A 14384-nucleotide genomic window follows, 5' to 3' on the forward strand; every position below is an offset into this window, starting at 1 on the left:
AAACTATACTTAAAAGCATATTTTATTATTTTTTAGAATATTAGTCCATTAATAATACCCTGCACTAGTCATGTAGTGCAAAACATTAACAGGCCTGTCAGTAATATACTGACAGGCAGCCTAAGAGGCAAGCTGAGGTTCTAGGCTATTGACTTTGTTAGGTTTCTAGTTGTCATCACAACCATCGACACCCTGCAATCATGCTGCGGGGAGCCAATTTAGTGACAGAGGGAGTAATCTCCCCTTGTCTGTCACACTTCTTATATGCAGCTGCACATTTTTGACTGTGGCATGAAAAGAGTTATTTTAGTGATGTAAGAAATATCAGAACTCAATTCTCTTTACTTTATCACTGCTTGCAGAGAATTGAACATTATTAACCAATACTAGACCCAGGATCATGATTGCGGGGTGAAGATGCACTGGATTTTCACTTACTAATAGAAAGTGGTACGTCCATTAAGACTTGAAAAGCCAGGGATTGAATTTGGTTAATGGAGTATTTTCATGCTATAAAAACAGATTTAGTTAGACACCATGAAAACAAGCAAGTTTTTAATTGACTTGATTTTTCTATCTGCTGTGATTCTCCTACAATGATGGCTTTGTCTCTTACATAGTGTATAGCTCCTTTCCATGCAGCTTGGCCTCTAGTGCCTGTCCAGAAACTGGCTGAGAGTGTGCAGTAATTACATTCCAGAATTGAGTTAATGCCCAACATGCTGTCCACCTCTCTCCAGCCCATTTATTTCTATACAGCAAATATTTGGTCTCACACACACATCTCCTGACATGGCTCTTATTGGTCCTGTAGAATCATTATCCCCCACAATGAAAAATGGCTGAAACACAGATGAAACACTGAAGTATAAAATACTCTCTTCCATTTTTTCCATCTATGTTTAACTGATCCCCATACATTTTATCCCCTGCATGACTTTGGGCTTACCTGTACGTCCAAGGTCTTGTCTGACCCTTTTATGCAGGCTTGCGCGGCAAGCCCTAATTTTTCCCTCATGTGTCTCCTGATCTGATCAGCCGACACGTGCATCTACTGTGCAGGTGCATCGAGATGCACATGTGCCTATTAAATAGTTACATACCACAGTCAATCTTTAACATTGGAATGTAACGCTCTCTAAGGGGGGGGAGCATGCTGGGGTGCAGATGGGTTATTTTGACATTCGGGGGCCAGCTGATGACCCTTGTTGTGTTTTCGCTGCGTTCATAACGCTGCGTTGTGCAGTACAAGTGCAGTGGAAGGATTTTTAGAAATCTCCTGCTCACTGTGCTTCTTTTCTCTGCAAAATAAACTGACTGGCAGAGTGGCTTCTTGAGCCTCAGCATGTCAATTTATGCTGTGGAGATGAGAGTGTTCTAAGTCCGTAGCCGACTGAATCCGGATCATGGGCACTGGCAGCTGCGTTCTCCCGTGGACAACACTTACATCTCCGCAGGACGGCTGACACTGTGTCCTAGACACAGTGTTACCAGATTGTGGGCGCATAGCCTAAAAGTGAGACATTTGGTGCAACATTTTTGTGAAGTACCTGTGGATTCAAAATGCTCACTATACCCCTGAATAAAATCCTTGAGGCCTATGTGACAGAAAACACCCAAAAGTGATACTATTCTAGAAACGGCACCCCTAAATGTGCTCAAAACCACATCCAAGAAGTTTATTAACCCTTCAGGTGCTTCACAGGAGCTAAAGCAATGTGGAATTAAAAAAAAAAAATAATTATCATTTTACCTAAAAATGTTGCTCTAGCCCCAATTTATTCTCTTTTAGAAGAAATCACAAAACAAAATGGACTCCAAGCTTTGTTACTCAATTACTTCTGAGTGCACTAATACCCCACATGTGGTCAGAAACCTCTGTTTGGACAAACGGGAGGGCTCAGAACAGAAGTAGCAATATTTGAATTTTGGAACACAAATTTGGCTGAAATAGATTGCAGGCACCATGTTGCATTTGCCGGGCCCCTAAGGTACCTAAACAGCAGAAACCTCCCACAAGTGACACCATTTTGGAAACTAGACCCCTCTTAAAGTCACTTCAAATGTGATGTGGTCCCCAAAAAAATGGTTTTGTAAATTTTGTTGAAAACAATGGGAAATTGCTGATGAACGTTGAACCCTTCTAACTTCCTAACACAAAACAATTTTGCTTTAGAAATTGCAGTGATGTAAAGTAGACATGTGGGAAATGTAATTTATTAACTATTTTGTGTGACATACGGTATCTCTCTGGTTTAAGAGTATAAAAATTGAAAGTTTGAAAATTGCGAAATTTTCGTCAAATTTCCGAATTTTCACAAATAAAAGCAAAAAATATTGTTCTTAATTTATAACTATCCTGAACTACAATATGTCACAAAAAAACAATATCAGAATCACCGGGATTCGTTGAAGTGTTCTACAGTTATAAACTATGAAACTGGTCAGAATTGCAAAAAATGGCCCGGGTATTAAGTACAAAACTGGCTTTGACATAAAGGGGTTAAAATGCAAGAACAGGATATAAAAACATTGCATATACCCAAAAATGGATTAAAAATGGCAGCTCGAGATGAAAAAAAATAAGCCATCACCGAGCCCCTGTTCCCTAAAAATATGAACGCTATGGGTCTCAGAAAATGGCGACAAAAGCGTAATTTTTTTTTTTACAAATTTCTGAATTTATTTTAACCACTTACAGTAAATAAAAGTGAACCTACACATGTTTTGTATTTACAAACCCGTGCTGACCTGGAGAATCATATTGTCATTTTAGTTTTACCATATAGTGAATATGGTATACAAAAAATTAAACAAAAAACAATTGTGGAATTTTACTTTTTTTTGGAATTTCACCGCACTTGTCATTTTTTTCCAGGTTTTCCAGTACAATATGTGGGAGATTGACTGATGTCATACAATAGTGCAAATTGTCCAGCAAAAATCAAGCCTTCAACTTAACAATTTAATGTTTTATGTTTTACAAGGCTTTATTGGAAAATTGCCGGGTTGTGAAGGGGTTAATGTACGAGTCCACAAAATAGATAAGAATAGGACATGACCTGTGTCTCAAGGATTGGACAAATGGATCTTTTTTTAAAAAAGGATGCATGTATGGCTCACTTAAACTATAAAAAATAGTATACAAACACCTACAATGTATGTGTGAATGTAGCCTAAAACAAACCCCATTGATAGGCTATATACCTCTTTATTAACCATGCTACATGCTATGTAACTATAATAGCCTAGTAGTAAAATAACCACTACACATGCAACCTTTTAGATAGCCAAGAATAAATAATATATCAAGTATCATGGCATAATAATAATGAAAGTAATAATAACAACAATAATATTAATGTCTAAATGCAACACATTTGAAATTCCTATCATATAAATAATGTCTCTGATTGTAACTTTCTTCCTACCTAGGTTTTGTTCTAGAATGTTACAAGGAACCCGCGCAGTCTAATTAGCTCTGATACAACACATACTCCCTACCACACATTTCTTACTTTACACAAGATCCATTATGGGCAGAGATTGCAGTCACCGGGGAGTGAAGGACAGGATACAGTCTGAAAATAAACAACTGTCTGTTTAGATTTGGAATATTCCTTGGCTGAGGAACTTGTGTGGAATTCATTCCTGCAATTCGATTTTGTTGATACGCCGTCATTTCTGCGGGGAACCTGTCACTTCTTTTTGTCAGTTTCTCTGCCTCCTGTCAGCAGCCGATGCTGTCAGAACCTTGTGCTGATGGAAAGAAATATTATTTGTAACTTAATCTCTCTCCTGTCCTCTGGAAATGATGCAAATTTCCCATCTTATCGCTATTATGGTGATGCGTGTGTCACGGGTTTAGCCAGGGCTGCAATGCACAAGTCTGCTTCATTTCTCAAGCTTGGCAAGAGTCCTGCGTACTTTCATTCCAAACACATAACCATTTGTCATTTTTACCAGTCCTGTGACAGCTCTTCTCTAAGATAAATAACATTATTAATCAGTTTTGATTGCAACGGGCCTGTTTCTTCTAAAAGCCAAAATTACAAGCATGACATTTAGCTATCAACAGCTCTTGATAGTTAACATGCACTAAACAAGCATTACTAATGAGGCCAAAGAGTAGACAATATTAACCATTTTGGTGCGGACAGGAGTCCTGAAGCCCTGGAAGGTTATTTCCTAATTGACACCACTAACAACTACCTTGGGATAGAATGTTTTTATTACCTTTTTATGAATCTCGTTATACTGAGTTTGCAGTGAACATTTTTCTCATGAGTTAAACACATCCATAGGCCTCTATTTATTTCACAGAGGTCAAAAGAGTGTCCTTTGGGTCTCAGTCAGCCTGGTGTATTTTTGGGATACTATTTGATGGCTGTATAGAATAGCACCGCAGACTGCACTAACCTATATAAAAACATCCAGTAAAAATGCCATTGGACAGCATGTGTGGATAACATGTTAGCCCAAGGTCAGCAATATAAGGTGGCATAATCCATAGGTATATGTCGTACATACGTCTAAAGGCACTATATAAATCTGAGGTGTACTCATAGTCACTGCAGATTGCAGTGTGAAATCAAAGTGGTGTTTCATTTTAGCATTAAATCTCAATTTATTGAGTTACCACAACATTCACAATGTGGATCTCAGACACAATGCACTGATAACTTCTAGATTTGGATTTCAATTTTTGTGGAATTAACCCTACTATTTCAACTCTCGACAGCAATAAAACACTTCAGCTGCGCAATTCAACCCAAAGATCCTCATAATTTAGAGCCACTATAAGTAAAGATTACAAGGAAACGAACATGAAAGACATAACATAGCAATAGCCCAGACTATGGGCAGAGGTCAACATGACCAAGATTGGAGGGGAGGGATGGTCCCCTTAGAGGGGGGAAGGGTAGGACTGCTATAAAGTTGTTTTTTTTTAAGGCCTTGTGGGGAGACGAGTTGCGCCATTTCCACTCTCTGGGGACAGTGAGGGACAGCTCCTGGAACGGCTCAGGGCTGCTGCTGGAAACCCCTGGGTTGGTTGCAGGAGACAATCGGTGGAATAATCGGTGGGGGTCAAGGGGCAGTGAAGAATTCTTCCCTCCCTGAGCTGCATCTCCGCAAATCTAGGCCTCCGAAGAGGCTGCCACAGGATCTGATCCCCGGGACCAGCGTCGCCGAGAAAGCCCCTGGAGTGAGCCTCCAGGCTGGGCGCTGCGCGTGAGCAGGCCTAGCAGTTCCTGGCCTGGGAGGAATTCAGGTGAGTGACTGGGCCAAGCGGCAGTTAGCAGGCCCACACTGGAGAAGTGGGCGGGGCCTGCAGCCGCCTCATCATTCGGTAATGCCTGCGCAGCAGTGGGGTGCTCCGGCAATGCTCCTGTCGGAGCCCCCAAGCCAGTGGAGCATCCAACGACTCAACTGCGGCAGAGGGACTCAGTCAGCGCAGTGGAGTGTCAGCCCTGTGTTGTTCTACCTGTGTGACCTGGGCATGCATTTCCCAGAGACGTGCCTGCGACTCGGGCACTGTGTGAAGCGGATGGGGGCGGCGCCCTAGGAGCCCAGGATGCGTGGCCCAGCCTTCTGGTCCCATGAGGAGACTTCATCAGCAGCAAGGCCTGGATCTGCAGCCCGAGTGGCCTTACAGCCCTCCAACCCAAGATGTGCAAGCCAGGAAGCAGGGACAGAAGAACCCCAACGGTACAGGCAGTCATCGTGAACAACGAGATGTGGGATTTCCGGCTGTTGGAGTCACAGCCCTCACGCACTGGTGAGTATATTTCTATGTCATGTTTGTCTGCAAATTGTAGGTCAGTGCACGGCGTAGATGTTGGGTCAGGGCAGGATAGGTTGGGGACATGGTTGTTAGAGGGGGCTGGCAGGCCCCTTCCAGGGTCTAGTAGAGATTTAGTGGACCTTTTGGGGAACATTCGGGATTTGTTGGCCCATATGGAGGGCTTAAGGGAGAGACTGGCTCATGTGTTGGCTTGGACGGGTACATCAGCATATCTCGGAGGCGGAGTCCAGGGTGGGGATGGAGGGTCTTGGGTTGTTTCCCCAGTGTGGGTGTCAGTCAAGACTGAAAAGGTTAGGGAGGATAGTATTCATTTGGATGACAGGGCTCATGGGGAGGTTTAGGTGTGTTTTGAAGGTCCGTTAAGTGCTCATCTTAAAAAGGAAGTGAAGGAAAAAATCTGGAAGGATGAATACGTTGAGATTTTTTCCCCTCTTCCTTTTGAGAAGTTTAATTTAGACAAGTAAAAGGATGTCAGTAAGAAGGAGGAGGCAGAGAAATGCAGATGGAGTTTAATTCCTTAGACTTTTGCTAATTGGTTGCAGGTGTTTGCAATTTTAGCTAGCACGATCGGTGAGAAAGCACCAAAGAATTGCTCCCATTTGTTTTGCTATATGGATTCGATCAGTGAAGCGTATATAGTATATGGAGGGCAGACTTGACTCCGTTATGAAGAGCAATTTCATCAGTAGAAAGCCATTCACTCTTCTATTAGGTGGGATCAAAAAGACATAGGCCTTTGGCTTCGCGTAATGGCTTCTGCCAGGTATGGGCATTCCTTTTGGGGGGGCGGGTTTTCCGGCCAGTCGGGTAATTAGGGGACCAGTAATCAGACCAGTCAGGCAATCCCCCAAAAGCCTGGGCTGTATTGGCAATTCAACGAGAGCCAATCCATGTTTGGGGCCAATTGCCGGTTTAAACACCTCTGCTCACATTGCAGTGAAGTATCCCACGGGGCTTCCAGATGCTTTAAGAGGGGGAAGCCCAAGCTCAGTTCTAACAATACCCAAGAGGGAGACACCAGTGAGGCTAATCGAGATGCTACCGTACCTAAATAGGTATCCCAAATCGGGAAAAGTCGGAGCTTTTGAGAGTGGGTTTCTACGAGGGATTTAGGATTCCAGCTCTGGCATTTATAAAGTCAAGGGTGTCCAAAAATTTAAAATCAGCATATCAGCATGCGGGGGTAATGTCAGAAAAATTGGAAAAGGAAGGGGCCATGGGTAGAATGGCGGGTCCGTTTCGGATTCTACCTTTTCCTGATCTGGTGACTTCGCAGTTTTGTGTTGAAGCAAAAAAGGAGCCAGGAATGTTCCATCTGATTCATCATCTTTCTTACCCTCGTGGTATGTTGATTAACAATAGGATAGCCCCTGAGCAGTGTTCAGTGGTCTATACGTCTTTCAATGAGGCCATCACGTGGGTGAAAAGATGTGGTAGGGGTGTGCTGATGGTAAGGACTGATATTGAATCGGTCTTCAAGCTACTGCTGATTCACCCGGACAATATTAGGTTGTTAGGTTGTTTTTCGGAGGGGGAATTCTTTGTTGATAGGTGCCTGCCCATGAGGTGTTCAATTTTGAGGCCTTTAGTTCCTTTTTGGAATGGGTGGTGCGAGATGCATCAGGCTTGGACTTGTTCATACATTACCTTGATGATTTCTTGTGCGTTGGGCCTGCGGGTTCTTTGCAGTGTGCAGGCATCCTCAGATCCATGGAATGGGTAGCGAAATGTTTTTGGGTAACTTTACCATTCAAAAAAACGCTTGGTCCTACCACGTGCATTTGTTTTTTGGGAATTGTTATTGATTCAGTGAACTGGGAATTTTGTCTTCCCGAGGATAAAGTTGCTTTGGTGAAGGTTGAGGTGACAAGGGACTGCAGGGTGATGAAGCTGACATTGAGGGAGGTTCAGTCGTTGTTGGGTAAACTCAATTTTGCATGTCAAGTTATGCCCATGGTGCAGATTTTTTGCTCGTAGGTTAGCCAGTGCCATGGCAGGGGTATGGGCTTCCCACCATCATATTCGTCTGTGAGCGTAGGGCGGACATATTGGTTTGGAGGAAAATTTTGTAATTTTAGAATGGTTGCTCTCTGCTGATGGAGGACATAGTGGACAACATGGACCTTGAGCTGTTTATGGATGCGGCAGGCAGCACGGGTTTTGGGGCCTATTTTAAGGGTCAATGGTGTGTTGGTGGGTGGCCTGAGGATCAGGTCCAAGCTGGGCTGACTAAGAATGTTGCTGTTTTGGAAATGTTATCAATATTGGTGGCATTGCATCTGTGGAAAGGGCAATTATCGAACAAGAGGATTCGTATTAATAACATTACATGGGGTTAGTGTTGGCGATCAATAATATATTGGCTTCTTTGCCGCCAGTGATCTAGGTGTTGCAGCAGCTAGCATTCGTCTGTCTATCGATTAATGCTTGTGTGTTACGGCATCTCATGTACCGGGGGTTGAGAACTCAATTACGGATTCCCTATTTCGTTTCCAGTGGGATCGCTTTTGGCTCCTCACCCCGGATGCCAAGATCAACACTCCGCAGAGCTCTGGAAATTGGTCTTCAAGGAGCAGGACCTCTGATTCAGGCATCTCTTGCTGGTAATAGATGGGCGGCTTATCATTCTGCTTGGGGCCTTTGGGAGACATGGCTATGCGCTGTTGGTCAGCCGTTGGCAGAGGATGACCAGGTAGGAGTATTGCTGTATAAATTGAGCGAGGTTGTGGGAGACAGTTGGTCTCTGGTCAAAGTTGGTAGTTTTATGGCAGGTTTGGCGTTTGGTTTCAAGCTGCGAAGTTTGAGGGATTTATCCAAGTCTTTTTTGGTGTAGCAGGCATTGAGGGGGTTCCACAGGGATCGCAATACCATAGATGGTCGGTGACCAGTTTCTTTTATTTTATTGAAGAAGTTGGGTAGGTAGTTGGGCGTGATTTGTAAGTCCATTTTTGAAAAGTTGCTTTTCCATTTAGCTTTTTCACTGGCCTTTTTCGGGGCATTGAGGGTTAGTGAACTGGTTTCACCTAGCAAACGTTCTGCAGGGGGTTTGTTGCGAGGCGACATTGTTGCTTTCAATAATGGCATACAATTTCAGATTTGAAAATCTAAAACAAATCAAATGGGTAAGGGTCGACGGGTCCGTTTAGGTGCTGTGTCATCCTCGGATATGTGTTCTTTGGGGTGATAATTTTTTTGTGGGGTTCGTCCGCATTGTGATGGACCCTTGTTGTGTCATGAGGACAGTTCCTTCTTGTCACAGCACCAGTTCACTGCTGTATATAAAGTATGTTTAAGTTCGCTGGGCCTGGATCCGGCCAGCTTTGCTTTTCACTCATTTTGTATTGGGGCTGCAACAGACATTACAGTATGCGGTCTCAATGCTGATGTTAAACGGCGCATAGGTGGTTGGGAATCTCAGCTCTTTAGATCATATGTTCCTCCTCGTGCAATTGTGGACAGTTAATTGATTGTTTGGGTAATGGTCCTTGTTTCTTGTGGATTGGGTCTTAATCTTGTGTTGTTGTGTATTTCTTCTTTTTCAGATTCTTCCCTTGTTTGGTTTGGATTATGGGACATTCTTATGTTTATTGGGGTGCGCTTTGAGCGGATATCAGAAGGAACAGTAGACAACTTGGTTTTCCCAGGGCATCAGCCCTTATCAGGTGGCTCGGGATTTGGGATATGGGGCGGAACAGGGTATTACAGGAATTCAATAGGTATGTTCGTTTAGAAAAGCCATCTAACATTCTGGTTTTGCATATGGGTGGGAATGATTTGGGGGTGTGTCCTTATAGAGTTTTAGTGAAGGACATGAAACATGATTTGTTACGTCTATGGGCATCTTTTCCGTGTGTGGTGACGGTGTGGTCAGAGATTTGTCCAAGGAGTACGTGGCGCAATGCATGATCAGTAGAAAAGCTTAACCAGACTCGGGTCAAAGTCAATGGGACGATTTCAAAATTTGTGAACCGAAATGGAGGGGTTACATTTCATCATTTTGAATTGGAACGGGGATAAAAAATTTTAGTTGATGGACAGGGTGCACTTTAACACAGTGGGTATTGATTTATGGACACTTGGTTTGCAAGAAGGTATTGAGCGAGCTTTGCTTATGTGGAGGGGGTCTCGGGCACTTGAGGTTGTCAAGGTGCTCTCATGGCATGTTTTGGTGGGTCCTTGAAGTTGGTTTTAAATTGGTCTGGTGGATCCATTCTGGTGTGGATCCCCTAATTATCAATAAAGGTTTGGTTACCTGGTGATTTTGGGGTGATCCCCGTAGTGAATTTCGGGACCCATGAGAGTTGGTAAATACAACACTTTGTGTTTTTGGTGCTCCCGAGCCTGTGTGGGTAACGGATGGTAGCAATTTGGAGTATTTATTGTTGATGGGATGGTGGGCCCGCTGGGTATTCCGGAACCTACAATTCCAGGGTCATGCGTTCAGCACAAGCTAAAACAAGTGAAATTTCGGAAGAAAAAGCAGTTGTGCTCCTACTACAGTAATAACAAACGTAAGGACACCCCCTCACATTTTTGTAAATATATCATATCTTTTAATAGGACAAAACTGAAGATATGACACTTTGATACAATGTAAAGTAGTCAGTGTACAGTTTGAATATCAGTATAAATTTGATGTGCCCTCTAAATAACTCAACACACTAATGTCTAAACTGCTGGCAACAAACGTTAGTACAACTCTAATTTGGAAATTACCAAATTGTGCCCAATTTTTTATTTTCCCTCCTTGGTGTCATGTGACTCATTAGTTTTACAAGTTGTCAAGTGTGAATGAGGAGAAGGTGTGTTAAATTCTGTATTGTCGCTCACAGACTCTCTCATACAGGTCAGTGGAAGTTCACCATAGCTCCTCATGGCAAAGAATTATCTAAAGATCTGAAAAAAAAAGAATTGTAGCTCTACAATTAGATGGCAGAGGCTATATGAAAATTACCAACACCCTGAAACTGGGCTGCAGCATGGTGGCCAAGACCATACAGCATTTAAACAAGATAAGTTCCAATCAAAATAGGCCTTGCCATGGTCGATCAAAGAAGTTGAGTGCACATGCTTGGCGTCATATCCAGAGGTTGGCTTTTCAAAATAGATGTATGAGTGCTGCCAACATTGCGGCATAGGTTAGTGGAGTGGGGATCAGCCTGTAAGTGCTTCGCCCATATGCCGCACACTCCATCAAATTGATCTACATGGATGGTATCCGGGAAGGAAGCCTCGTCCAAAGATGATGCACAAGAAAGACCACATGCAGTTTGCCGACAATCACTGGAACCATGTCCTGTGGTCTGATGAGACCAAGAAAAAGTTATTTGGCTCAGGTGGTGTCAATCAGGGCAATATTCCAACATAACGTCCCAAACACACCTCCAAGATGACCACTGCCTTCTTAAAGAAACTGAAAGTAAAGGTGCTGGACTGGCCAAGCATTTCTACAGACCTAAACCCTATTGAGCTACTGTATTGTGGGACATCCTGAAATGGAAGGTGGAAGAGCACAAGATCTCCAATATTTTCCAGCTCCGTGATGTCATCATGGAGGATGGAAGAGCATCCACTGGCAACCTGTGAAGCTCTAGTGAACTCCAGAGTTAAAGCACTGCTTAAATACAATGGTGGCCACACAAAATATTGACACTTTGGGCACAATTTGGCCATTTTCACTTATGGGTGTACTCACTTTGTTGCCAGCAGTTTAGGCATTAATGGCTGTGTTTAGTTATTTAGAGGGCACATGAAATGTACACTGTTATACAAGCTGCACACTGACTACTTCATATTGTATTGTGTCATATCTTCAGTATTTGTCCCATGAAAAGATATAATAAAATACTTACAAAAATGTGAGTGGTGTACTCTCTTTTGTTATATACTCTATGTCCCTTGTAATTACATTAAAATATTCTGAATTGTAAAACATTGTAGAATAAGGTGGCGCTATAGAAAGATTATTTTATTAATTATTTACATATTCTCTTCCTCAATGAAAAAATTAAAATAAAAGATGCAGTTTCCCATGTCCCAGCTTATTTCCAGATGGTGCTATGTTTGTGTCGCGCCCAGGGATATTGGGTACTCGGTCCCGGGCAGCGTCTCTATTGGGAATGTCACGGTGGTGGCCAATGCCTGGTTCCACGCCCTGGGCCCTTTATGTAATGGGGATATTTATAGGGGTGAATAAGATAATGTTCACTTGTGACGCCACTTGCGTTGTTGCGGTTAAGTGTAGGGAGCCGCTGCAGAATGTCTCTACTGGGGCTGGTGGAATTGGCAGCTAGAATGGTAGACCCTCCGCAAGTAGGGTTTTGCTCCAGAGGGTGTATGGTGCAGTGGGCGTCGGAAGAACGTAGTCCACACAGGTGTTCAGTGCAACTGGTTTACTCACTGCTGGTAAGTGTTTACTGGTTGCCCGAGGCTGGCTAGTTTCGCCTCTAGGTCCCCTTCGTCCCAGTGCCAGTTTCGTTCTCTGGTACCTTCTTCCCCTGCACCTGTCTTTGGTAAATGGGTCCCTGTGATATAGAACTGGGGGTCCCCATTCTGTGGTTTGCCCACTTCTGTCTGCCTGACAGTAGCGTGAACCCTAAGGGGTTGGAGTCTCTGGTCTTGTCCCCACTTCTCCCTTTGCTACTGAGTCTTTGGATTCTTTAGGGTCAGCAAGGTCCTTGATGGTCCTCTTGCTGTGCAGGTGTTAACAGGTCGGCTTGGAGCTCTTTCCTGTCCTAGGGTCCTGTACCCCCGTTGGTGTGTATTTCCGGGAGTACTCCACCATACTCCACCGGCAACTACTTCTCCTGGGTACGAGGTCACCATCAACCCGAGTCAGGACGTCGCTTCGCTTCCCCCTTCACCTCTCACCTACTCTGTACGGTCTCTCTACAGTCACTGCAGTTCTGACTACTGACTTCCTGTGTTCTCTCTGTCTGCCCCTCCCAGCTGGTCAACTAGTGGACTGGACTGGCTCCACCTCTAAACAGACATCCATGGTCCCACCATAGTTAAGTAACATTGTATGGGGGAATTGTTGGGGAAAACTGGGATTACCTGGGTTTCTGTTGGTACCGGCACTGGGGTTCTGGGTCCCTAAGGGGGTAGGCCCTGCATCCTTGTGGGGATGCAGAACCTTGTAGTACCCTCATGGTTTCAGGGGCGCTACATTTGCATCAACAGTTTGTTGAAATTTAATTGAATCCATTTCTCCCACTACCCATGAAATGTTCCCCGTTCCATTGACTTTAAAACAACCCCAAATCATGATTGATCCATAAAAGATGCTTTTTATGTTATACATAGCTTCCTGGGCATTCATATACAGTATTCTAGAATGCTGTATCTAAGTGCTTACTGGTGGTGGCCACAGCCTATAAGGTACAAATCTGGTGACATGTTCTCCTTAAATGTTTCTTGGTGAACCAAGTATAGGTGAACAGAATTAGTTATAGACGCCAGACAAGAGAACTGCAAACCTCCCACTACCAGCGGTATCCAGGTTCTTCTTCTGATTAATAACCACCACAATGTCATGCATTGGTTGTGCCAAAATGTAATAACGTCACAGGGCTTACTACTCAGAAGAGGGGATGACAAAGGTAGTAGGAGGTACACAGTGTCCTGATCTGTAAGCCATGGACTACCAACAAGATATTGTGAATTTCTATGTGCAATTCATAAAAGGTTATACGAGGGATTGCTGATAAGTCTTTGGCTTTATCCAGAAAGAAATGAGATCGGATGATGAAACTTTACATTTATTCCACATACTCTATACTGATGTCAACACACTTCTTACATCGGTATTCCAAGTTCTGTAAGCCTAGCAAAAAGAAAGATTTCGGCTGTATCTCAAACCAGGTATTCGTAGCAGTCATGGAATCAAAAATGGTGTGAAATTTGGTACCCTTGAGGTGTTTCTTCAGGTTTGCAAACAGATGATTGTTGGAAGGAGCTAAATCTGGTGAATAAAGTGGGTGGTCAACCACCTGGAAGCTCAGCTCTGCCAATTTTGCTGTGGTCGCTTGTGCAGTGTGAGCAGAGGCGTTGTCTTGCAGGAATAAGATTCCTTTGGCCATCTTGCAGCGCCTTTTGGCCTTCAGAGCTGCCTTCAATTGGTCCAAAAGTTCAATGTAATACCTTGCATTGATGGTGGATCCTTTTTGAAGGTAGTTCACTAGCAGCACACCCTCCTTATCCCAGAACACAGACGTCATGACCTTAGTGGCTGATTTTTGCACCCTGAACTTTTTTGGACCAGGAGAATTACTGTGCCTCCACTCTTTTGACTGCTCCTTGTTTTCAGGGTCATACAAATAAATCCAGGTATCTCATCCATATTGACCAGTCAATCCAGGAAGTTCTTATCAGTCCGGAAACACTGACAAATGGACTGGGAGGTTTTCATTTATATGCTTTTCTGAGCTGTTGTCAAACATTTGGGGACCCACTTTGCAGATAGCTTCCTCATGTCCAAATGTTCATGGATAATGACACAAACACGTTCACGGGAAATCCCCATGATGTCTGCTATTCTTTTAGCTGAAATTCGTCGATTCTTCAGTATGAGGTTGTG

The 14384-nt window shown here is 43.5% G+C and overlaps 1 protein-coding gene across 2 annotated transcripts in view; it reads right to left on the reverse strand.

The window, feature by feature from the left end:
• Nucleotides 1-14384, reverse strand: part of LRMDA (leucine rich melanocyte differentiation associated) — a 1835625-nt gene that overhangs the window by 1023951 nt on the left and 797290 nt on the right. Inside the window, exon 1 of one of the 2 annotated variants that reach the window (XM_075347315.1) lies at nt 3519-3863. The exons of the other annotated variant lie outside the window; for it this stretch is intronic. Within the exon in view, the coding sequence (XP_075203430.1) occupies nt 3519-3682 (164 nt within the window). The 5' untranslated portion in view covers nt 3683-3863. Of the gene's footprint in view, nt 1-3518; nt 3864-14384 lie in introns of those variants that run through there. 2 annotated transcript variants of the gene reach the window in all.

Source organism: Anomaloglossus baeobatrachus, chromosome 5 (genome assembly GCF_048569485.1).
Source record: "Anomaloglossus baeobatrachus isolate aAnoBae1 chromosome 5, aAnoBae1.hap1, whole genome shotgun sequence".
Taxonomy (NCBI): domain Eukaryota; kingdom Metazoa; phylum Chordata; class Amphibia; order Anura; family Aromobatidae; genus Anomaloglossus; species Anomaloglossus baeobatrachus.